The sequence below is a fragment of the Protopterus annectens genome, chromosome 2.part2 (assembly GCF_019279795.1).
Source record: "Protopterus annectens isolate FY-2018-M chromosome 2.part2, PAN1.0, whole genome shotgun sequence".
NCBI lineage: Eukaryota > Metazoa > Chordata > Ceratodontiformes > Protopteridae > Protopterus > Protopterus annectens.
Window position 1 is genome coordinate 555,218,221 of NC_056730.1, and position 23,448 is coordinate 555,241,668.

Sequence of the window (23,448 nt, forward strand, 5' to 3'; positions counted from 1 at the left end):
GGCAATCTAAACTAGGATAGCACCTAAATCTTCCATCCTTTCCTGATCTCCAAAGAATTCTGTCCCAGCCTTGTGAACTGTCTTCTTGCCCTATCTCTACCTACTACCTTCTGCTAGCTTTGCTCTCTACTACCACTTACCTTCACCACCACTATTACCTATCTCCCTAGACCAACACCTTCTCAACTACAGTACCCAGTAGTTAGCTGCTTACTGTTAGGTTTTTGCTGACTTACTCGCTTACCTGTCTGAACTTGTCTTTAAGCCCCTTAATCTATCTGCCCCAGATCATACTTTCTGCCTTCACCCATATTATCTACTCCAACCCCTGCCTGTACCTGCTCGTTTCTCTATTCCCTCCCAACTTAATACCTTCACCTCCACTTTCACTTAACCCCGTCTGCACCAACTTGGTTCTCCCCCCTTAATAGAATCGCTTGATAATCTGTGCTTGTGTAACTTACTAGCCCCTCCTGGTCTTATTGGCCACCTCTCTCTTCCCCTCCCTCTCCCACCTCACATCCTTTCTACTCCTATAAAACCCTCTTATCTGGCAAGCCGCCATCTTTATTATTAGGTTCTGATCCCCCGGCTGCTGTGTGTACCTGGTCCCAGCGTCTCATACTCTGTAAGTTGCTGCGTGTTTTACTGCATAACTTTATTGCCTGGACAATCTGTATGGCTTTAGCTGTGTTTTTGGTTATTAGGTCATAAATGATATGCTGTCTACGCTGTCATAATTATATAGTATTTTGATTCATGTTTTGTTAAGGGACATCAGCACTAATTACTGGGCGTACCATGTGGCGTTGTAGTAGCCTATCTCACATCTGTGAGTACGGGTTTGGGTTTACCAGTTGTATATTACTTCCATTTAAATGGTTAGGACTGCTCGGTTCTTGTTTTAAACAGTGTTGTAGGCTACTGTAACAGACCAAGCCTGTTTTATGGTCTTACCCGGGTTAACCTCGTAGTTTGCTAGCACTGTGTCTGGCCATTAGATAACTTATGTACACTATTTAAGTTATTTTTAGCTTGCACGCATCTTACCAGGTTGTGTGCGTTTGACTCGTGCTTTGCCCCCTTTACTACTTTTTGTTATCCCAAGTATTTCCAAGCAATTAAGCCCTACTTGTAACTGCAAAACACCTTATACTATTTCTGGTGTACTTAGTAAACGTCTGACTTTAGCGTGCTGCTGGCCTAAGGTTTTAGCTCATCAAAATATAGCTAGAGTGGTTATTTTCTGCTGCTTCGATATCTTGAAAGCATTTTTTATTGATTTTTTTTTGTGTTCCCTATCTAGCGATCGCTAGATATTGTGTATTTGCCAATAGTTAAGGAGCGTCGCTAAATGGACATTGTCCACAGGTGATAGAACCAGAGCCTCCACTCATTATGTAACTAGGAAATAGCATACGTTTTGCTCTGTCCACAAGGCTTACTATTGAACGCTTGATCATACTGAGCTATTGATAAAAGTTAAAGTACATTAACTGGAGAAATAGTGTGTACATCTGTTGCTTTCTAATAAAGAAAGTTATTCATTGTAGCACAGTAACTATTGAAATAGTGTGTACAACTGTTGCTTTCCAATAAGGAAAGCTATCTATTGCTCCACGCTATCTAGCGAACGTTAGACAATAGCGTGTTTTACCCAAAAGTGAAGGAGCGCTGCATAGTTGTCTTTGTCCGAGAACGATAGAACTGTTGCTTTCCAATAAGGTAAGCTATTTATTACTCCACTCTATCTAGTGAATGCTAGACAATAGCGTGTTTTTACCAAACATGAAGGAACGCTGCAAAGTTGTCTCTGTCCGTGAACGATAGATCTAGTGTCATGACTCCTCAGCTTACAAGCGAAACGGCCTATGTTTTCTTTGGCCTCAGGGCTTATCGGGTCCCAGCTTCTATGACTGCCTGTATCAATGCTTGGGCTAGTACTACGAATTGAGCGTAGGCTCAGAAACATAGTAGTATCTGCTAAATTTTAATACAGCACTGATAAGTCAACTAACATAGCCTCCCCATGGAACCTATTATATATTAGTTATTCACTATCTTGATCGCATGGCATACAACTGTCCTGCTTATATTTTAGCTTGGTAAGGTGCTTAAGCTAGGACTGCACATATCTATTTCTCACTAGCCTCTCTTGTAATTAACTAACTTAGCTTCTGCTTATATACCACTCTGAACCCAGCTCCATACTATATCATTTTATTCAAGTATTTCCTAGCTAGGCTGTTGCACACTGCTTAGACCATTCTCTACTTGTATGAGTACTCTGTACATTTTGTTAGCTTGAATAGGTGCTGTGATGCCTTGCATTTCTATCTGTTACCTTTGCAATGAATGTTTTTCAAATGTTTGCTTGAATAGATGCTGATATACCTTGCTTTGTATCTGTACATTTTGCAATGATTGTTTTTCAACTGTTTGTATGTGTATGAACTCAACTGCTCTGAGTACTACCCCAACTGTATTTTTAAATACCTGTTAGCTTGTTCAAACTGCATGCTCTGTGTGTATTACCCTACCATTTAAATGTCTTTCTTAACACCTTCACTATTTCTTTTTTTTTTCCCCACTATTTCTAGGTTTGAAACTTCTATCCTACTCTAATACCTTATGAACATACCTACCTGGGGAAAGGACTCCCCGCAAACCAAATCTACACAACTCCTCTATAGCACAAAGACTTGCCGTCCTGCTTAATGAACCCTATTCACTAGGAGGCAAGAAAGTATGTGTTATCAAATAAAGTGGTAATATTTATACACTTGCTAAATATCTAGTGTATGTATTATATGCTACCTTAGCCAGGATACCCAGCAGCCATTCTCCCCTCTCTATCCCCTAGCATTTAGATGTTTTATCCCTCCTGGGCTGTCTCCTGAAACTATCCTTAGGAGCCTTCCTAAACCTTGAAACATCTCTCTGCTCACTTGCCTCTGTTGTTATAACTCTATCAGACCACTAGATGGCAATCTAAACTAGGATATCACCTAAACCTTCCATCCTTCCCTGATCTCCAAAGAATTCTGTCCCAGGCTTGTGAACTGTCTTCCTGCCCTATCTCTACCTGCTACTTTCTGCTAGCTTTGCTCTCTGCTACCACTTACCTTCTCCACCACTATTACCTATCTCCCTAGACCTACTCCTTCTCAACTACAGTACCCACTAGTTAGCTGCTTACTGTTAGGTTTTTGCTGACTTACTCGCTTACCTGTCTGAACTTGGCTTTAAGCCCCTTAATCTATCTGCCCCAGATCATACTTTCTGCCTTCACCCATATTATCTACTCCAACCCCTGCCTGTACCTGCTCGTTTCTCTATTCCCTCCCAACTTAATACCTTCACCTCCACTTTCACTTAACCCCGTCTGCACCAACTTGGTTCCCCCCCCTTAATAGAATCGCTTGATAATCTGTGCTTGTGTAACTTACTAGCCCCTCCTGGCCTTATTGGCCATCGCTCTCTTCCCCTCCCCCTCCCACCTCACATCCTTTCTACTCCTATAAAACCCTCTTATATGCAAGCCGCCATCTTTACTATTAGGTTCTGATCCCCCGGCTGCTGTGTGTACCTGGCCCCAGCGTCTCATACTCTGTAAGTTGCTGCGTGTTTTACTGCATAACTTTATTGCCTGGACAATCTGTATAGCTTTAGCTGTGTTTTTGGTTATTAGGTCATAAATGATATGCTGTCTACGCTGTCATAATTATATAGTATTCTGATTCATGTTTTCTTAAGGGACATCAGCACTAATTACTGGGTGTACCACGTAGCATTGTAGTAGCCTACCTCGCATCTGTGAGTACAGGTTTGGGTTTACCAGTTGTATATTACTTCCATTTAAATGGTTAGGACTGCTCGGTTCTTGTTTTAAACAGTGTTGTAGGCTACTGTAACTGAACAAGCCTGTTTTATGGTTTTACCCGTGTTAACCTCGTAGTTTGCTAGCACTGTGTCTGGCAGTTAGATAACTTATGTACACTATTTAAGTTATTTTTAGCTTGCACGCATCTTACCAGGTTGTGTGCATTTGACTCGTGCTTTGCCCCCTTTACTACTTTTTGTTATCCCAAGTATTTCCAAGAAATTAAGCCATACTTGTAATGGCAAAACACCTTATACTATTTCTGGTGTACTTTGTAAACGTTTGACTTTAGCGTCCTGCTTGCCTAAGGTTTTAGCACATCAAAATATAGCTAGAGTGGCTATTTTCTGCTGCTTCGATATCTTGAAAGCATTTTTTTATTGATTTTTTTTTTGTGTTCCCTATCTAGCAATCGCTAGATATTGTGTATTTGCCAATAGTTAAGGAGTGTCGCTAAGTGGACATTGTCCACAGGTGATAGAACCAGAGCCTCGGCTCATTATGTAACTAGGAAATAGCATACTTTTTGCTCTGTCCACAAGGCTTACTACTGAATGCTTGATCATACTGAGCTATTGATAAAAGTTGAAGTACATTAACTGGAGAAATAGTGTGTACATCTGTTGCTTTCTAATAAAGAAAGCTATTCATTGTAGTACAGTAACTATTGAAATAGTGTGTACAACTGTTGCTTTCCAATAAGGAAAGCTATCTATTGCTCCGGTCTATCTAGCGAATGCTAGACAATAGCGTGTTTTACCCAAAAGTGAAGGAGCGCTGCAAAGTTGTCTTTGTCCGAGAACGAAAGAACTGTTGCTTTCCAATAAGGTAAGCTATTTATTGCTCCACTTGATCTAGTGAATGCTAGACAATAGTGTGTTTTTACCAAACATGAAGGAACGCTGCAAAGTTGTCTCTGTCCATGAACGATAGATCTAGTGTCATGGCTCCTCAGCTTACAAGCAAAATGGCCTATGTTTTCTTTGGTCTCAGGGCTTATCGGGTCCCAGCTTCTATGACTGCCTGTATCAGTGCTTGGGCTAGTGCTACGAACTGAGTGTATGGTCAGAAACATAGTAGTATCTGCTAAATTTTAATACAGCACTGATAAGGCAACTAACTAACATAGCCTCCCCATGGAACCTATTATATATTAGTTATTCACTATCTTGATCGCATGGCATACAACTGTCCTGCTTATATGTTAGCTTGGTAAGGTGCTTAAGCAAGGACTGCACATATTTATTTCTCACTAGCCTCTCTTGTAATTAACTACCTTAGCTTCTGCTTATATACCACTCTGAACCCAGCTCCATACTATATCATTTTATTCAAGTATTTCCTAGCTAGGCTGTTGCACACTGCTTAGACCATTCTCTACTTGTATGAGTACTCTGTACATTTTGTTAGCTTGAATAGGTGCTGTGATGCCTTGCATTTCTATCTGTTACCTTTGCAATGAATGTTTTTCAAATGTTTGCTTGAATAGATGCTGATATACCTTGCTTTGTATCTGTACATTTTGCAATGATTGTTTTTCAACTGTTTGTATGTGTATGAACTCAACTGCTCTGAGTACTACCCCAACTGTATTTTTAAATACCTGTTAGCTTGTTTAAACTGCATGTTCTGTGTGTATTACCCTATCATTTAAATGTCTTTCTTACCCCTTCACTATTTCTTTTTTCTTGTCCCCACTATTTCTAGGTTTGAAACTTCTATCCTACTCTAATACCTTATGAACATACCTACCTGGTGAAAGGACTCCCTGCAAACCAAATCCACACAACTCCTCTATAGCACAAAGACTTGCCATCCTGCTTAATGAACCCTATTCACTAGGAGGCAAGAAAGTATGTGTTATCAAATAAAGTGGTAATATTTATACACTTGCTAAATATCTAGTGTATGTATTATATGCTACCTTAGCCAGGATACCCAGCAGCCATTCTCCCCTCTCTATTCCCTAGCATTTAGATGTTTTATCCCTCCTGGGCTGTCTCCTGAAACTATCCTTAGGAGCCTTCCTAAACCTTGAATCATCTCTCTCTGCTCACTTGCCTCTGTTGTTATAACTCTATCTGACCACTAGATGGCACTCTAAACTAGGATAGCACCTAAATCTTCCATCCTTCCCTGATCTCCAAAGAATTCTGTCCCAGGCTTGTGAACTGTCTTCCTGCCCTATCTCTACCTGCTACTTTCTGCTAGCTTTGCTCTCTGCTACCACTTACCTTCACCACCACTATTACCTATCTCCCTAGACCTACTCCTTCTCAACTACAGTACGCAGTAGTTATCTGCTTACTGTTAGGTTTTTGCTGACTTACTTGCTTACCTGTCTGAACCCGCTCCGTTCGCCCTGCCGGCTCACTTCGCTCCTCTACCCTACCCCAATTTCCACCCACCCCCAGGGGTCCTTACCTTATACCTCCTGTGGCCACACCCCACTCCTACACAGCCAATCTCATCCTCCTACTCATTACATCCTAACAACCCAAACTCACCACTTAAAGATACTCATTACTTCTAGTAGTACTTAATCAATTACAAACTCTATAGCCTAACTTACTGATAAAGCTTGCACTACCTCTCCACTCTCTTCCTCTTAAAGATACCTTACCCCAATTTATTTAATTACCTAACCTATCACCATGGCCTCTTTACCCAGACTCAAATACCAACAACTATTCCTCTGAATTGCCATCTTACCTTTACTAACTATAACCTATACACTAACTAAATATGAACATCTGACCTTGAATTACTACAGCTAGTCCCTTAAACAAGCAACCTTGACAGACAAACTACCTTACCATAACTACATTAATATTACCTCAACACCCACCTATCTAATACCAAAGTTTCATTGTTTAGTCCACATCAACTATAACCAACCCAAGAAATCAAAATATACACTCTGTAAATTCCTAAATATCATACACAGGATTGAAATGCTAAACTTCTAGATGGTGAAATCCATCCATACCCTGGCCCCAACACTACAACCACCACCAACCCTCACAGTCAAAATCACTCTACTTCTCAAACCATCAAAAAAGTATCAAACTCCCTCCTCATAGCTCACTTCAATATACACAGCCTAAACAATAAAGTTGCCCACCTCCATGCCCTCTTAGATATCCACTCCTTCGACATCCTTTGCCTAACAGAGACCTGGTTAAAACCTGCAACACTTGACAATGAAATCACCCCACCAGGATACAATATAATGAGATTAGATCTTATAACCAAAAGAGGCGGGGTGTAGCAATACTATACAAAGCAGAATTGCAATTAACACCAATAATGTGCACCCACCTTCTACTAGTAGAACAGAAATCCTTATTTCTAAACTCCAAATCAACACCCACAAATCTATCCATATAATATGTGCCTACCTCACTCCTGGTAACAACATAACCATCCTGGAAATTATTCTTTCCTGTCAACCAACTACCCACAAGAAACCATAATACTGGGTGACTTTAATATTGACTGGAATACCTGCATCTCAGACAATCAGACTACCCACATAAACCTTTATGGTTTTTCTCAAACTATCACCTCCCCCACCAGCATCCATAAGCCCAACAACAAAGAAACAACTCTAGACTGGATACTAATCAGTCAGCCCCTTTCTTATGATGCAGGAATCCTTCCTGATGATATCAGTGACCACTCACTGACCTACATAATCAGACAAAAAATGAATACTCATCAACCAACCTTATATAAAACCATTTGGTCCAACAAAAACGTTAACTCTATTAACTTCCAAACTGAACTGAAAGCATGTGACTGGTCACCCCTAAAATACCTCCAATTAGACAAAGCTGTATCCTACTTTAATGCCAAATTCTTAGAAATCTTGGACCATCATGCCCCATCTCGCTCAATGAGAAATAGGATAAAAATTGCTCCATGGCTAACAAAAGAAACAAGGCACAAAATTATACAGAGAAATAAAATCTGGGCCAAATGGCAAGCAACTAAAAACCCTGCTGATCATCTAACATTTAGACAGTTGAGAAATGTCACCAAAAAGTCTATACTACTAGATAAAAGGAACTTCTATCACAACAACCAGCAAACCCATCAATATAAACCACAAAAGTTCTGGGCAGGCATTAACATACTCCTCCACCCAGGACAGTCCAAAACTCCCACTCCTACAGGATCCAACTATGAAAATCCAAAGCATATTGCTAATGCCTTCAATACCTTCTTCAGTGAAGCAGTCCAAACTCTCGCCAACTCACTACCTCCTGTTAACACATATCTATCATCCTCCTTGTCAACTTTAACCCCATCATTTAATTTACAACCAGTCCCAACGTCCCTCATCTGCACTCTTCTTCATAAACTAAACCCTTGTACCCCCTCAGCTGACCATTTACCAGCAGAATATCTACAGATAGCTGCAGCAGCAATATCCTTTCCTATTTCCATCCTTATAAATAGAACCATCACGGAAGGAACAATACCATCTATCTGGAAAGTCTCCCATATTATCCTACTTTACAAAGGAGGCAACTCAACTGAACTCTCTAACTGCCATCCAATAGCTTTACTCTCCCCTTTATCTAAAATTATGGAAAAATGTATCCACCGCCAACTACTAGACCACCTACTAAAAAATAACTTACTAGCTAACTGCCAACATGGCTTTAGGCCTCACCATAGTACCACCACAGCCCTCTTATCCTTTTCTGACTGTATTAACAATAACCAAAACAACAATACTCTATCCTCAGCACTCTTTATTGACCTATCAAAAGCCTTTGACATGGTCAACCATCAACTTCTCTTGAACATACTTGGTTCTCTCTCACTAGATATACAGGCTTTAAAATGGTTTAAATCCTACCTTGACAATAGGCAACAGGCTGTGCTCTGGGAAAATAATCTGTCCTCTCACCTTCCTATTACCCTAGGAGTCCCTCAAGGTTCTATCCTAGGCCCTCTCCTATTCTCAATTTTCATAAATGATCTCAATTTGATCATTCCTCAAGCTACATGTATCCAATATGCTGATGACTCTACACTAATATGCTCAGCTACCTCCACATCTCAGCTTCAGGCCACTACCCAAACAGTGCTCAACAGTATAGAAAGATGGTTCTTACAGCATAGCCTCCTCCTGAATCCTAAAAAAACAAAACTACTACTCTTCACTCCCACGCAAAAGCCCCCTCCAATTCACTTCACAGTTATATCCAATGATGGTATCATTATATCTCCTGACCCAACTACCAAGCTCTTAGGGGTCACTATAAACCATAATCTTAGCTCTGACATACATATTAACACTACAATAAAAACAGTGAACAGAAAATTAGGCTCCCTCTATAGGATTAAACCCTTCCTTACTCCAACAGCTGGAACAACTATTGCCCTCACCCATCTAATTTCCACCCTCCTCTATGCCTGTCCCATCTATACCAACCTGTCAAGAAGCAACCTTAACAAACTAACTACCTCCTACAACAATATTGCCAGATTTGCTACTGGTTCCTCATTTAGAACTCACCACTGTCAAAACCGAAAACAACTGGGATGGCTAGAACTTCATAATCAACTCCAAATTAAACAACTTATTATCGCCCATAATATCCTCTATCTTCCAAAAAAATTCTCCTATACTTACTAGCCTTCTTACCCCCTGTAGTAGTTTGACAACCCTTCACTCAGCCAATAAAGTACTGGTATCCACAGTCAAATTCAAAAATAAGGCCAGTGACTCTCTGTTCGCCAACACTGTTGGCAAATCCTGGAACCTCCTTCCCTTTGAACTCTCATCTCTCTCCTCAGTAAAAATGTTCAAAAAACAACTCAAACAACACCTTTGTAACCACTGGTTATGCCCATGTAGTAACCCAGACTAATCTTACCACCACTTTCTCTGTAGCCTTCCCACATTACCATTTGCATTTGGATTCCTACTCTCTCCATGCCTCATACAGTAGTCTCACCTTTACTTTGTTTTAGTATTTTTACAGTTGCACTCTCATACTCTTTTTTTTCTAATTCTATACTTACTTAGCAAGTAGCAGTAATCTATTCAACACATAAAAGCATCCATATAAACGTTCTTTTTACTTACTACCACTTGCTTCCCTTTAAGTTGCTATGCTATTATAGGATAAATGGTATAACTCTGCTAAATACTGCTCCTTGAGCTGCTATATTTATTTGTGTTTTTTTCTTTACCTCTCTTTCTTTTTGTGTGACACTTTAAAACAGTTTGTTGCTCTAACTGTTTCTTATCCTCTGCTCCTTTAATAATAATATTTGTCTATATAAAACGAGTATTCTTCAGCTCAAAATAGTACTGTACCTTAAGTTGTTGCAGAATTATTTATCTGTACCTGAAGTTGTAAATATTTGCTTATGTGGAGCTTTTCTCCCCGGGCCTCTACTGAAAATGGACATATATCCAGTTACAAATGTAAAATAAATAAATAAATAAAAATAAAAAGTAAAACACATTCCCCTCTCCTGTTTATGATACTCTGTCTATGTTACTAAGTTGTTTTGCTCTCTGGGCACTGGAGGGATTTATAAGCTTTTTTTTCCTTATGAGATGCAGGCCTAGATTCCAAAAGGACTTGGACATGGAATACTGTGTTAGGCTAATCATTTACCCTATGACTCAGTCCAAAACCTAAGAATTCCCCAGCCCTCATGCAGCATAGATTGATGGAAACTGGCTAAAATGTATGCCAGTTACCAGAAGGGGAATCAGGTATGCAACACCAAAGCACTTTGGAGTTGTACATTGGTACAGTCAGCCAATGAACAATCCTGAAGCAACAGATTAGCCCATACAAGTCAATGCACTATTTTACTGAAGTAACATCTCCACCCATGTGAGGGACTTGGTATTGTAGCCAGTGCTTGATTGGATCTCAGGCTGCCTGCAGTAGCAGATTTCACATACAGATGGAGCTGCTGTGCAGGACAAGCACATGGCCATGCAGCTCCACCCATATGACAGCTCTGGTACTACAGGTAGACTCTATTCCTGTAGTACCAGCACTGTCATACACGTGAGCCTGTGATATCAGAAGCTTTGGCTGTGCTCAGTGGGTTTGTAGATTCCTCAGGTAGATCTGAGCTATTCTAGGAATGGGTAATGAGATTTATCACCACAGAATACCACAGAGTCTCAAAGTCGCCTTAAGTTTATTTCTACTGAAATTACTCTCAATGTTGTTTCTAAGTTTTTATCAGAGCTTTGAGTTATTTGCAAAGAAGATCTCTATAAATCATTCCATCTCAGGTTTTCAAATCTCTGCCATCCTCTTGCACTCTATTCTTTACCAAAAACATGGGTCTTTTACCATAGGTGCAAAAAAAAACTCATCTTAAAATCATTGCTTAGGCTGCTGTAGAACCTCTCACCACAGACAACAGTTATGTACAAAGCCTTAAGCACTCATGTAAGCCTGTGAGTCATTCAGTTAGAGTACTGTTCACTTTCTAAGCCCTTTCACCACGGCTAATCTCTAAACTCTCTGTAGGGGAGCCAGGCTTATGTGCAACACATCAGTGGCTGACACAGTATGTATAATGTGTAATGATTCATTCATGTGTTATCCCTGGTTTTACAATTAATCATCAAGATGGCAATACTTCTGGTGATTCTTCCTTTCTCCTGAGGCACAGCCTATGTAAAAAAATACATTTTGAGTAATTTTTCTTGTTCTGAATGTCAAGTTTTCAGACATCTCTCTCTTATGCAATTGTACTTATGAATATTCATCAGAAAAACATCATATTTCTCTCATGGAGCCCTCTCAGCACATATTCTAACTAGTTCCCAAACAATATGTACAAACTGTTGCCCATCTTATCTCTTTGTAAAGCCTGCAGCTGTCCTTCTATACATTTTGTTTCTTCTGGCGAGCAAAAATGGGTCTGCCATCTCTACCCACAGACATATGCGAGCCCAGGTATATATCTCCACACTAACAGTTATTGAATCTGCATACACAGTGAGGCTATTAATTACCCTATTCTATCCCAGGGTTGCCAGATTTCTGAAGGGCAGGTAAGATCTTTCACACTATGTGAAGACCAAAAAAAAAAAAAGAAAAAAAAAAGTCTTTCGTTCGTGTGGAACAGCAGACAGTTCTGCATCAAGCAGAAGTAGCTCCACTATGCAATTTTTGATTGGTTCGTATACCGGCATATGAGCCTATCAAAAATTCGCACAGCAGAGCTTCTTCTGTTCCGCATTGAACAGAAGTGTCTCCGCTTAGCAATTCATGACTGGCTCATATACTGGCAAATGGGCCAATTATAAAATGCAAAGCGGATGCTGTGTCACCTGGATTTTAATTGGCAATGTGGGACTCGGGATTGGGCTGCTGATCCTGGGACAGTCCTGCTCAAATCTCAAATAGGGACATCTGGCAACCCAGTTCCATCCTCAAATGACATTTTAAACCTTTGCAGTACCCTAAACAAAATAATGGTGATTATAAAACTGTAGGTGGCCTCCCTCTCTAATATTGTTAGGCCAAGACTTGGAAATCTGTCTAGAATAACACAATGCATTCCATGGCCTCAGGCAATAGTTATGTCACATCATTAGTTGGGTTTCTGTGAGATATTTAGTGCTTTTTACATTTTATATCTAAACACATATCGCCTACTCAGGGGCGATCTCTGCCTAACATACAAAGCTATGTCAAACCCAGAGCTGTTGGACATGCTCCACTTAAAAAAATCCCAATCCCTCCGAGCTACATGCTCTAGGGACCTAAACCTTGTCACCACAATAAACAGAACATGCTGGAGGGATAGATTCCTGTCCCAAAGACTTCCCATACTCTGGAACAGACTACCTATCTATGTCAAACAGAGCTCCTCATTAGCACTCTTCAAGAAAAATCTTGATGATTGGATGGGAAATGGGAAATTCACCCCGAGGATCACTTCTGTGGCTCTGCTCGACAGGGGCACAGGAAAATAATTTTGGCTCTGCTCGACAGGGGTACAGGAAAATAATTTTCTTGGGTGGCGAAAGCAAGGGTACATTTTTTGGCTAGGCTTGTATGGGCCCTAGGGCCGATAGCCTAGTACCTACCTATGAACCTATGAACATGTTTCTTACAGCTAAGTATAGCATGCTTTAATGCTCCTAACATTTCAATTGTGGGTCCAGAATTTGAAAAAAAAGAGTTAGCATTTGTATTAATGTTTGAAAGACATTATTTGCTGAATTGAAATATTTGTTTCTTGCTTGCTCTTCAGTTTGAAAAATCATGTCCTCTTTTGGATTCTTTCAATTTTTCCTATCAATAGTTCTGAATACATTTCATTCAACAGGAATCCACTAAGTCTGTACATTTATGATCATGACCGTTCCCACTACATCAAGAAGTGTTAGAAGGAAGGGTCACAGTGCTAACACCACCTAGGGGGACATACAATTCATGCAATCTAAAAGTTCAGTGATCCACATGGGGATGAAACATGCTTATCCTTAATGTACTCCTTAGTTTACATTGTCGTTAGTGAAATTCCTCACGCTCACTATGAATGGACTCAGACAGCACTGTTTTCTAGTTAACGCCTAGCAGCACTGATAAGGGGTGATGACACAGTAAATATCATTACCTTGTTAACAGCAATGGTGAATGCTGGCTCCGCCTTCGTATTAGCCTCCTCTGGTGTTCGGTAGCAAACTAGGTGAGTTCCTGTCAACACACAGTACAGCTTGGTCCACTTCAGATCATTACCCACCAACTGCTGCTCCTGGAAGAAACATCAGCATTGTAAGCAAAGGTTTTATACTGTATTACATATAGAAGATTTACAGATGTATATATTTTAGCACTTTAAAATATAATCACAGAATTATAAGGCTAACTATTTATATAATCTGACTTATTCCCTCCCATCTTAAATACCTACTCCATGACAGTACCTGTCTTTACCTACAGTAAAATACTGACTTACCAGTGATACCAATGCAGTGAGCACGTGAAGATTCTAAAGTCCTGTGATCAAGCAGAAAAGATACTCCTACTTACTGCTTCATCACCGAGGATCAGCACAGCAAGTATACTCACCATTCACAACCTATTTCTAAAACTCTTACATATAATCAATTACCCAAAACTGTTTGCCACCTTCCAATCTCTGTTTACAGATGTGGGTCATCAGAAGAACACTGCACTTTTATTCAGTTCGTCATATACACTGATACTTTATAATATGATAACTGCCTCTTTCTCTCTCTGTCTGTATGTACATGTATATATATATATATATATATATATATATATATATATATATATATATATATATATATATATATATATATGTATATATATATATATATATATATATATGTAAACACACACACACACACACACACACACACACACACACACACACACACACACACACACATATATTAATACATCTAAAATCACGTAATCTAATTTAAATGTATCCAAAACCATTTAACTCAAAACACTGGCAAAACATTGAAAAAACAGTCCCCGGGATTCATGAAGCTCGGAGCAAGGACAGTGTTAGCCTTGCACTGATCGCGCAGCGTAGAGATGGCACAGCAGCACCATATGCAAATTAATGAAGGCGAGCTGCCGCACTGTCCACATGCACAGGAAACGTGCGTGAGTGCAGGGGGTGTGTTTAAGCACTGCACGGAGGCGTGAACATATCAGCTACAGTCGCACAACCTAAAATGCTGACTAGTACAGCCTTCCTCTAATAGTAATCACTCCTGTCAGTGTCCGTGGATACTGAAATGTATGTGAAGCATACAAGAGAGTTCCGTGAACACCAAAATAAAATCACAGGAGTAAACACACAAGCACATAGCTGAATGTTGAGCCCCCATCCCTTGAACTATTACATTTAAAACCCCATGTCCGTATTTCATTGTAGTGTTGATTTTTATACCAAGTGGAAGTGAAATGCAGCGTGTTTGTGCACCGCTGCCCTTTGCTAAGCCTAGCCCAATGGTTAGAGCATTCACTTAATATCTGCCCATTCACAGTCCTAGTCGTCCTTGTCTTGACGGCCCAAAAATTAATGGGTATAACCTGGGTCAACCTACCATGTCATGAAAGATAAGTATTTGCGTGTACCTATGTGCGTGAAGTACAGCATGTGGAAGACCAAATATGCTAGGGTTGTCCTCACAACCATATTGGTACCAGAGATATGTAGAGTACGCAATGTGTGCTGTTGTCTGTGCCATGGGCTAACAACCAGAGAAGAGATGGACGGTGTGTATGTGGATTTTGGGGGGGGGGGGTGATGGGTAATGTAATAATCCGCCAAGGGGAGACTGGGTCGGATGTACAATAGGTGAACTGGAGGTGTACGAGGGAGCAGTGGGAGAATCCAAAAGGAAATAAAGAACATACATTCACATTCCCAGAACACCCTGTCAGGTCATATTGCAGAACACAATCCCACAAACATATGAACTTTAAAATGTACGATACACATGTACAGAAATGGTACCGGCTCACACCACATAATGGTTTAGCCTGAACTGAGCCATCCTACCCCTACACACCTGGATACATAACTGAATACCCATCGTCCCCTCCACAGCACCCCCCCTTGCTGAACGTCCACCAAAACCACCCATACTCGGGCTGCTAGCTTGGGCCAGCCATATCTGCACATAGTGCCCCCAACCCACATCTAGTAGGCAGTCTCACCTTAAGCAGTCTCAGGCCTGCAAACTAGGTATCCCATGCATGTATAACCCTCCCTCATTTTCATATAGCCAAAAGAATGGGGTTCATCGGCGTCCACAATTTTTGGCCATCCATCATGGGATAAGTGTCTGTTCTCAAGATTAGACTTGGTGGCACAACACGATTTCCACCCCTGTTGACATCCGGACACAAGTCAGATTAGCAGTACTTGTCCACAACCCTGCTCAGCCTCCAACCGGTCCTGCAGAACCTATGACCCGGGATTAAATACCTCACTGTGATGCACGTCTCCACATGTGCACTATTGGGAATACATGCCTTTCACATGTTTTACATTGTGATCTGTAGTGACAGTAGAGAACAGGTGGAGACGATCCTGGAGAGGTGGAGATATGCTCTTGAGAGAAGAGAAATGAAGGTCAGCAGGACTAAGAAAGAATATATGTGTGTGAATGAGAGGGAGGATAGAGGAATGGTGAGGATGCAGGGAGTAGAGGTGGCGAAGGTGGATGAGTTTAAATACTTGGGATCAACAGTTCAGAGTAATGGTAAGTGTGGAAGATTGGTGAAGAAGAGAGCACAGGCAGGATGGAGTGGGTGGAGAAGAGTGTCAGGAGTGATTTGTGACAGACTAGTACCAGTAAGAGTGAAAGGGAAGGTCTACAAGAGTGTAGTGAGACCAGCTAAGTTATATGGGTTGGAGACAGTTGCACTGACAAAAAGGCAGGAGTCAGCGCTTGACGTGGCAGAGTTGAAGATGTTAAGATTTGCACTGGGTGTGACAAGGATGGACAGGATTAGGAATAAGTATATTAGAGGGTCAGCCCAGGTTGGAAGGTTTGGAGAAAAAGCCAGAGAGGCAAGATTACATTGGTTTGACGTGCTGAGGAGGGATGCAGAGTATATTGGGAAAAAGATGCTAAGGATGAAGCTGCCAGATAACAAGAAAAGAGGAAGGCCTAAGATAAGGTTTATGGATGTGGTGAGAGAGGACATGCAGGTGGTTGGTGTGACAGAGCAAGATGCAGAGGACAGGAAGAAATGGAAACAGTTGATCTGCTGTGGTGACCCCTAATGGGAGCAGCCAAAAGAAGAAAAAGATATACCTTTCACATGTTCCTAAGAAACTTCCCCATAGCCATCTTCCAAATAGTACACATCCACAAATTGTATACCCTGTCCAGGTTCCACGTCATAATAATGCACACAACCTCTGTACACAAACGGTACAGGTCCCTCCCAGATGCAGGTGTTCATATACATGGCTGTGTATAACCCCAGATATGTAGTCATATCTATAAATGTACATACTTATATTCGCATAGCTACACATCACACATACATGCATATAAGTAGTTGTCAAGTATGTGTCCTATTCATAAATATGTATACTTGCAAATGTATACATATGTCTCTCAGAAACATATGAACATTAACATGTACTATACATATGTACACGAACCGACTGTCACATTTGTTGCCAGTAGTGTGGCGTGCCTGTAGTAAAGTCATATATCGTAACTACCATCCATGCAGAATGTATCACGTATGGTTTAGTGGTCAAACCAGTGACTATGGTGTTTCTGTTCCTGGGTCCAAACCATGCAAGGGCTGTTAATTTTATATGATACCCAGAATAATGGCTGTCAGATATAGGGTGATTAAGGCACTTTCAAGCAGACATAAGTGGGTATGTGCAGCAGTAAGTGGCAGTCATTCAACAGTATGGGAAATGTAAATAAGCATGTAGGTGTATATGCATGTGTATATTTATCCATGAAGAATGAATAAAGCATTCATAACAAATGCGAAGGAAAACAGTAGCGGAACCCCCGTATTATTTAGTGCTGTCATATCAAGCTGGCCAGAGGTGAGCAAACCTCCTGCATCTCCAAGCATGGGTAGGATGTTAACAGTGGGACTATCTTTGTCCACGTGCTACACCTGACTTTCAAACAGGTACAGGACTGTCTCCAGTCTCCAGTCTCCAGTCTCCAGTCTCCAGTCTCCAGTCTCCAGTCTCCAGTCTCCAGTCTCCAGTCTCCAGTCTCCAGTCTCCAGTCTCCAGTCTCCAGTCTCCAGTCTCCAGTCTGACGAGCAGAAAACTATTTGAACACCCTGACCATTATATGAACATATGTTCCAGGACTATAAGGTTGGGACGTCTGAATATACTTGGAGTGAGCCAACATAAGGGACATGTCTAGAGCAGTAAGGTGTGGCGCATGTGTAGTGGTGTGGTGGTTTTCCAACTGGAGAAGGGATGACTGCTGTGTTAGTGAAGTGTTGCGGCGTGTGTTCAGGTAGCTATGAACCATGGGTATACATGCAAATAAAGCAGCACAGCAATAGTGTGGTGGTTAGAGCATCCACCTAACGAGCAGACATTGCTGGTTTGACTGCAGCACACACCATTTACAATGTGGAATCCGTATACGAGCATAGTCTGACATTTGTATGCTGTATAACGATATAATACCACTGAAATGTGAACTAGAGTGATGTATCACAGTAAAAATGGAGGAGGTGTTTGCATGATGGGAAGCGGCGGTTAAACATGGCAAAACGGAAAACCGCTGCTGAAATGTGTTGTACTCACCCTTTGTCCAATGGCCCTTGTTCTGCCTAGCAACACAATAAACCACCTCGGCAAGGCTCAACGCCAGGACCCTACACACCACAACCAATGTGATTTACCACTAAGCCATGGCAGTTATACTTAACTCTGATGTTATCACAAACATAACAGACAGCACAGTTATTCAACAGTATGATCAAAGAAAAACATCATGTAGATGTATATGCATGCGTACGTACAGATATATATATATATATATATATATATATATATATATATATATATATATATATATCTGTAAAGAATAAACATGGTCACAATAAAGCATTCATAACAAATGGAAAGGAAAACAGCAGCGGAACTCCCGTATTATTTAGTGCTGTCATATCAAGCTGACCAGGGTGAGTAAACCCCCTGCGTCTCAAACCACAGGTAGGATGCTAACGGTGGGACTAACGTTGTCCACGTGCTAAGTCTGACTTTCAAACAGGTACAGGGCAGTCCCAGTCCCCAGTCGGATGAGCCGAAAACAGGAAGACTATTTGAACACCCTGACCATTATATGAACATATGTTCCAGGAATATAATCTTGGGATGTCTGAATATACCTGGAGTGAGTCAACATGCGGGATGGGTCTATAGCGCCACTCCCTACTGCTCTATACCTGGAGTGAGTCAATATGTGGGATGGGTCTAGAGAAGTAGGGAGTGGTGCATGTGTAGTGGTGTGATTTTTTCCAACTGGAGAATGGATGACTGCTGTGTTAGTGAAGTGTTGAGGCATTTGTTCGGGTAACTATGAACCATGGGTATACATCAAAATGAAGCAGCACACCAATAGTGTAGCAGTTAGAGCATCTGCCTAATGAACAGGCATTCACGGTTCAAGTTCAACTATAGCACATATCATTTTCCATGTGGAATGAATGTCGTTCTGCTGTAAAACCGATATAAGAACATGTAAAAGTGAACTTGAGTATCACATGGGACTTTTATCCAAATCCATTCAATCAAAGTGGCACTGTCATAACATATAAGGCACAAGTAAGCACAAATAAGCAGCAGTAAACATATATAACAAACAGTAATCAAATCTGAGTGCGCTTGCGTGGGTGTAAGCAGTGCCCAGCATAGGAAATGTATATAAGTATGTACAGATGTAATATATATATATATATATATATATATATATATATATATATATATATATATATATATATATTATATATATCTATATGTATACACACACACACATATATATATATATATATATATATATACACTTACACACATATATATACACACACACACACACACACACACACACACACACACACACACACACATACACACACACACACATATATATATACACACACACACACAAACACATATATACATATACACACACACACACACACACACACACACACATATATATATATATCTATGAAGAATGAATGTCGTAACAATAAAGCATAGTAAAGGAATGAGAAGAGAATCAACAGCAACCCCAGTATTATATATCGCTGTCAACGTATGTCATATCAAGCTGGCCAGGGGTGAGCAAAGCACTGCTACTCACACCACGCCAGGGTTTTACCAGTGGGAGTAACATTGTTGCTCTGCTAAGTCTACTTTACAAGCAATCAGAGGATAGTCCCCAGTAGGACTACCAAAAATTGACAGCATATTTGGATCTCATAGGTTCATAGGGTCATAGGTAAGTACTAGGCTATCTGCCCATGGGCATTTATAAGCCTAGCCACAGAGTGATGGCTTTTGCCTCCCCATTAGATTAGTAACCTGGGCCTCTGTCAACAGGGCTCCTGAAGTGATCCCAGGGTAGAACTTACGATTACCCATCCACTCATCAAGATTTCTTTTGAAGAGTGTCAGAGAGGAGCTCTGTCGAATATGGATTAGGATTCTATTCCAGAGTGAGGGGAGTCGCTGGGACAGGAATCTATCCCTCCAGCATGTCCTGTTTATTGTTGTACATAGGTTCAAGTCGCTAGAATGAGTGGTTCTGAGGGATCTCGTTTTTTTGAGGTGAAGCATGTCCATTAGTTCAGGGTTTGACATGGCCCTATAGGTCAGGCATAGGTCACCTCTGAGCAGACGGTAAGTGACTGAGAAGAACTGGAGCTTTTTTAGTCGTGCTTCATAGGGTAATTGTTTAAGGCCCTTAATCCTCTTAGTGAGGTACTTCTGTGGTCTTTCTAGTTGTTGCAGGTGTCTAGTGAGGTACATCCCAAATGGGGCATTGTACTCTATTATGGGCCTAATGAGTGAGGAGTAAAGGGGCACAATCACCTCATTGGATCTGCATGAGAAACCCTTTGTGATCAGGTGTGCCACATAGAAGGATTTCCTGACCATTTTGGCTATGTGGTTATCAAAGGAGAGCATGCTATCTACTTGGGTACCCAGGTCCCTAATTACTTCTTCTGTACTTAGTGGATTCCCATCTATGTGGTAGTTTGTAGGTACTTTCTTTTTCCCAAATGGGATTACTATGCATTTTTTGGCATTTAGCTTGAGGCCGTGACTTTGACACCAGGTGTTTGTCTCTGTGAGACCCTTTTGCAGGATGTCTGTGTCAGCTGGAGAGTCAATTATTGCACCCAGTTTACAGTCATCTGTGAACTTGGTTAGCCACAGTCCCTCTGCCTTTGCCTGTACTTCAGAGAAATATATACTGAACAGGAGGGGTCCCAGGACTAAGCCCTGTGGGACTCTGCTTGTGACTGGTTTAGATTCAGACATGGTGCCTGCCACTCTTACAGTGTGGGTTCTGTCTGAGAGCCAATTGGCAACCCATCTCATGACATGGGGGTTGATATTTAAGCTGGTGAGTTTGTCTATGATTCCTGAGTGTGGGATGGTGTTGAACACCTTAGCGAGGTCCAGATATGCTGTGTGGACCACCTTCCTTTCATCAATGGCCTTGGTGACTGTTTCGAAGAAGTCGACCAAGTTCAGGAGGCAAGATCTGCCTTTAACAAAGCCGAACTGGGTGGGGTCCAGTGTCTGGAGGTTCCCAATGTCCCTGTTAATGAGCTCCATGATAATGTGTTCCATGGCTTTGCAGACCAAGCTAGTCAAGCTTATAGGGCTATAGTTCCCAGGGTCAGTTGTGGCACCACCTTTGTGGAGTGGTACGACTGTTGCTGTACTCCATTCTTTGGGTACATAGCCTGTAGAGAGGCTGAGTTTAAATAGTGATTTGAGATCGGGGGTTAGTTCATTTTGAAGCTCATGTAAGACACAACCTGGGATATCATCTGGTCCCATTGATGCTGTGTTTTTGGCCTTTGCAAGGGCTGTCTTTACTTGTGTGTCTGAGATATCTGGGTGCTAGCCCCTTTGGTGGAGAGGGGGGGGCTGAAGTTTGCACTGAACTTGTCAGCCAGGATGTTGGCAAAGTCGGTTGGTTCAGTGTATTTATGGCCATTATGCACTAGCTCGAAGCATATCTGAGAGTTTGCCCCTAGACTCTTGACATAGTTAAAGAAGGCCTTGTGGTTATCCTTAGAGTCATTGGCTATTTTTCTTTCGAAGTTGGCCTTGGATGATTTAATGAGGGAGCACAGTTTTTTACTGATGTTAATCAGAGATGCCTTATTATTTTGGGATTTTGTTCTATCTTGCAGGAGTTTCCTCCTTCTTTTGTAAAGTTTATTTATGGCTGGGGTCCACCAGACTGGCTTCCTCTTTTTTGAGGAGTCGGTCTTGGTTTTACTTGGGATGGCTCAGTCCATGCATTCTTGAAGGTGTTCATAGAATGCACTTGTAAAGGATTCTGCCGATGGGTCATCATTTTCCATTTGATTGGGAGCTTTGAAACTTCCCACCTCGGTCTTGAGGAGTGTGAAGTTGGCTTTAGAGAAGTTTTTACCTTGATTTTCTTGACTTGGGGGGGGGGGGGTCGGGATGTGGATGTCCAGTGTGATTAGTTTGTGATCTGATCTTACCAGTGACGAGTTTACCTCAGGTGTGGAACATAGGTTCCCCATGTTGGTGATGACCAGGTCCAGTATGTTGTCACCTCTTGTGGGAGTGGTGACCAGCTGTTCAAGGACATTTGAGTTTATAAACTCAAAAAAGCATTGGGCTAGGGCGTTTGAGCTTGAGTAGTTTTTCCAGTCAATGTTTGGATAGTTGAAACCACCCAGTAGCATGGTGCTGGGTAGAATCTTCATACTTTCTAATGTTCTCAGGAATGCTGTGTGAGGGTCCTGAGACAAGGTGGGAGATCTGTAGCAAGCTATAAATTGAACAGTCAATTTACCCGCTGTCAGTTGCACTTGGATGGTCTCAGATTCCGCGTGCTGTGCTACTAACCTGGAGGTGTGGGTGTTCTTGATGAATATGGACAGACCCCCTCCTTTTGTGTTCCGGTCCTGGTTTTGGGACCTAACGGTATGGTAGGAGTTATAGCCTGGTAGTGCTGGGGTGCTCTCTGGAGCCTTGAACCAGGTTTCTGTCACTGCACATACGTCGATTTCTTCCATACTAAGGAGAGCCTTGAGTGCATGCATTTTGAGGTTTAGATTTCTGGCATTGAGCAGCATTACCCTCAGTTTTTGTTTATTATTGTTGTTTATGGAGGTGGGTTTGTCTTTTGGGCCTTGCCTTAAAAAGGCAGTATTGGGGTGGCAAGAGTCTTAGCCAGTATTCAAAAGTCCAGGGGTGACAGGTGCAAGCCGTCTCTGGCGAAGCAACGTGGCTTATTAAGCATGTCGTCCCAGGCTGACAAGTACTGGATCCCCTTTGAATGACACCAGTAGTTTAACCAATTGTTGAAACTGATCATTTTTATTTCATATGCTGGCATCATTTTGGGTGAGGGCAGAATGCTACTCAGAGTCGGAGTCATACCAGCCTGGGCTACATGGTCAGAGAGCTCCTCCATGTCTCTTTTCATGTAGTCCAGGGAGGTATGTCTCGGGTAATTTACGCCAACATTACGCCAACGTCCATTACACAAGCAAGACCAGGTATGTTCAAGGACTAAATGGTGGGAGAGCCTGAGAAGACATGGGTTGGGACAACATACATGTAGGGCCCCTAACGCTCGGGAGAGGGCAATGTGTGGAGGTGTGTCATGGCCGTGAAAGCAACTGGATAATGGATGGATTGTGTGTATGTCAAGCTCAGGTGGGGTCGAGGAACCAAGGGTATGTGATTATGGATCCAGGCGTGTCATGGTTGGATGGCCTGGTTCTAATTGGACCGCCTTGTGGAGGCCAGCAAGTCAGTTATAA

At 41.6% G+C, this 23,448-nt stretch overlaps 1 protein-coding gene across 4 annotated transcripts in view; it reads right to left on the reverse strand.

Annotated features, from left to right (window-relative positions):
• RTKN (rhotekin) overlaps positions 1-23,448 on the reverse strand; it is a 1,021,076-nt gene that overhangs the window by 173,951 nt on the left and 823,677 nt on the right. For all 4 annotated transcript variants that reach the window (XM_044064015.1, XM_044064017.1, XM_044064016.1 and 1 more), the window contains exon 9: positions 13,514-13,651. In XM_044064015.1, coding sequence (XP_043919950.1) covers positions 13,514-13,651 — 138 coding nt within the window. The remainder of the gene's footprint in view (positions 1-13,513; positions 13,652-23,448) is intronic.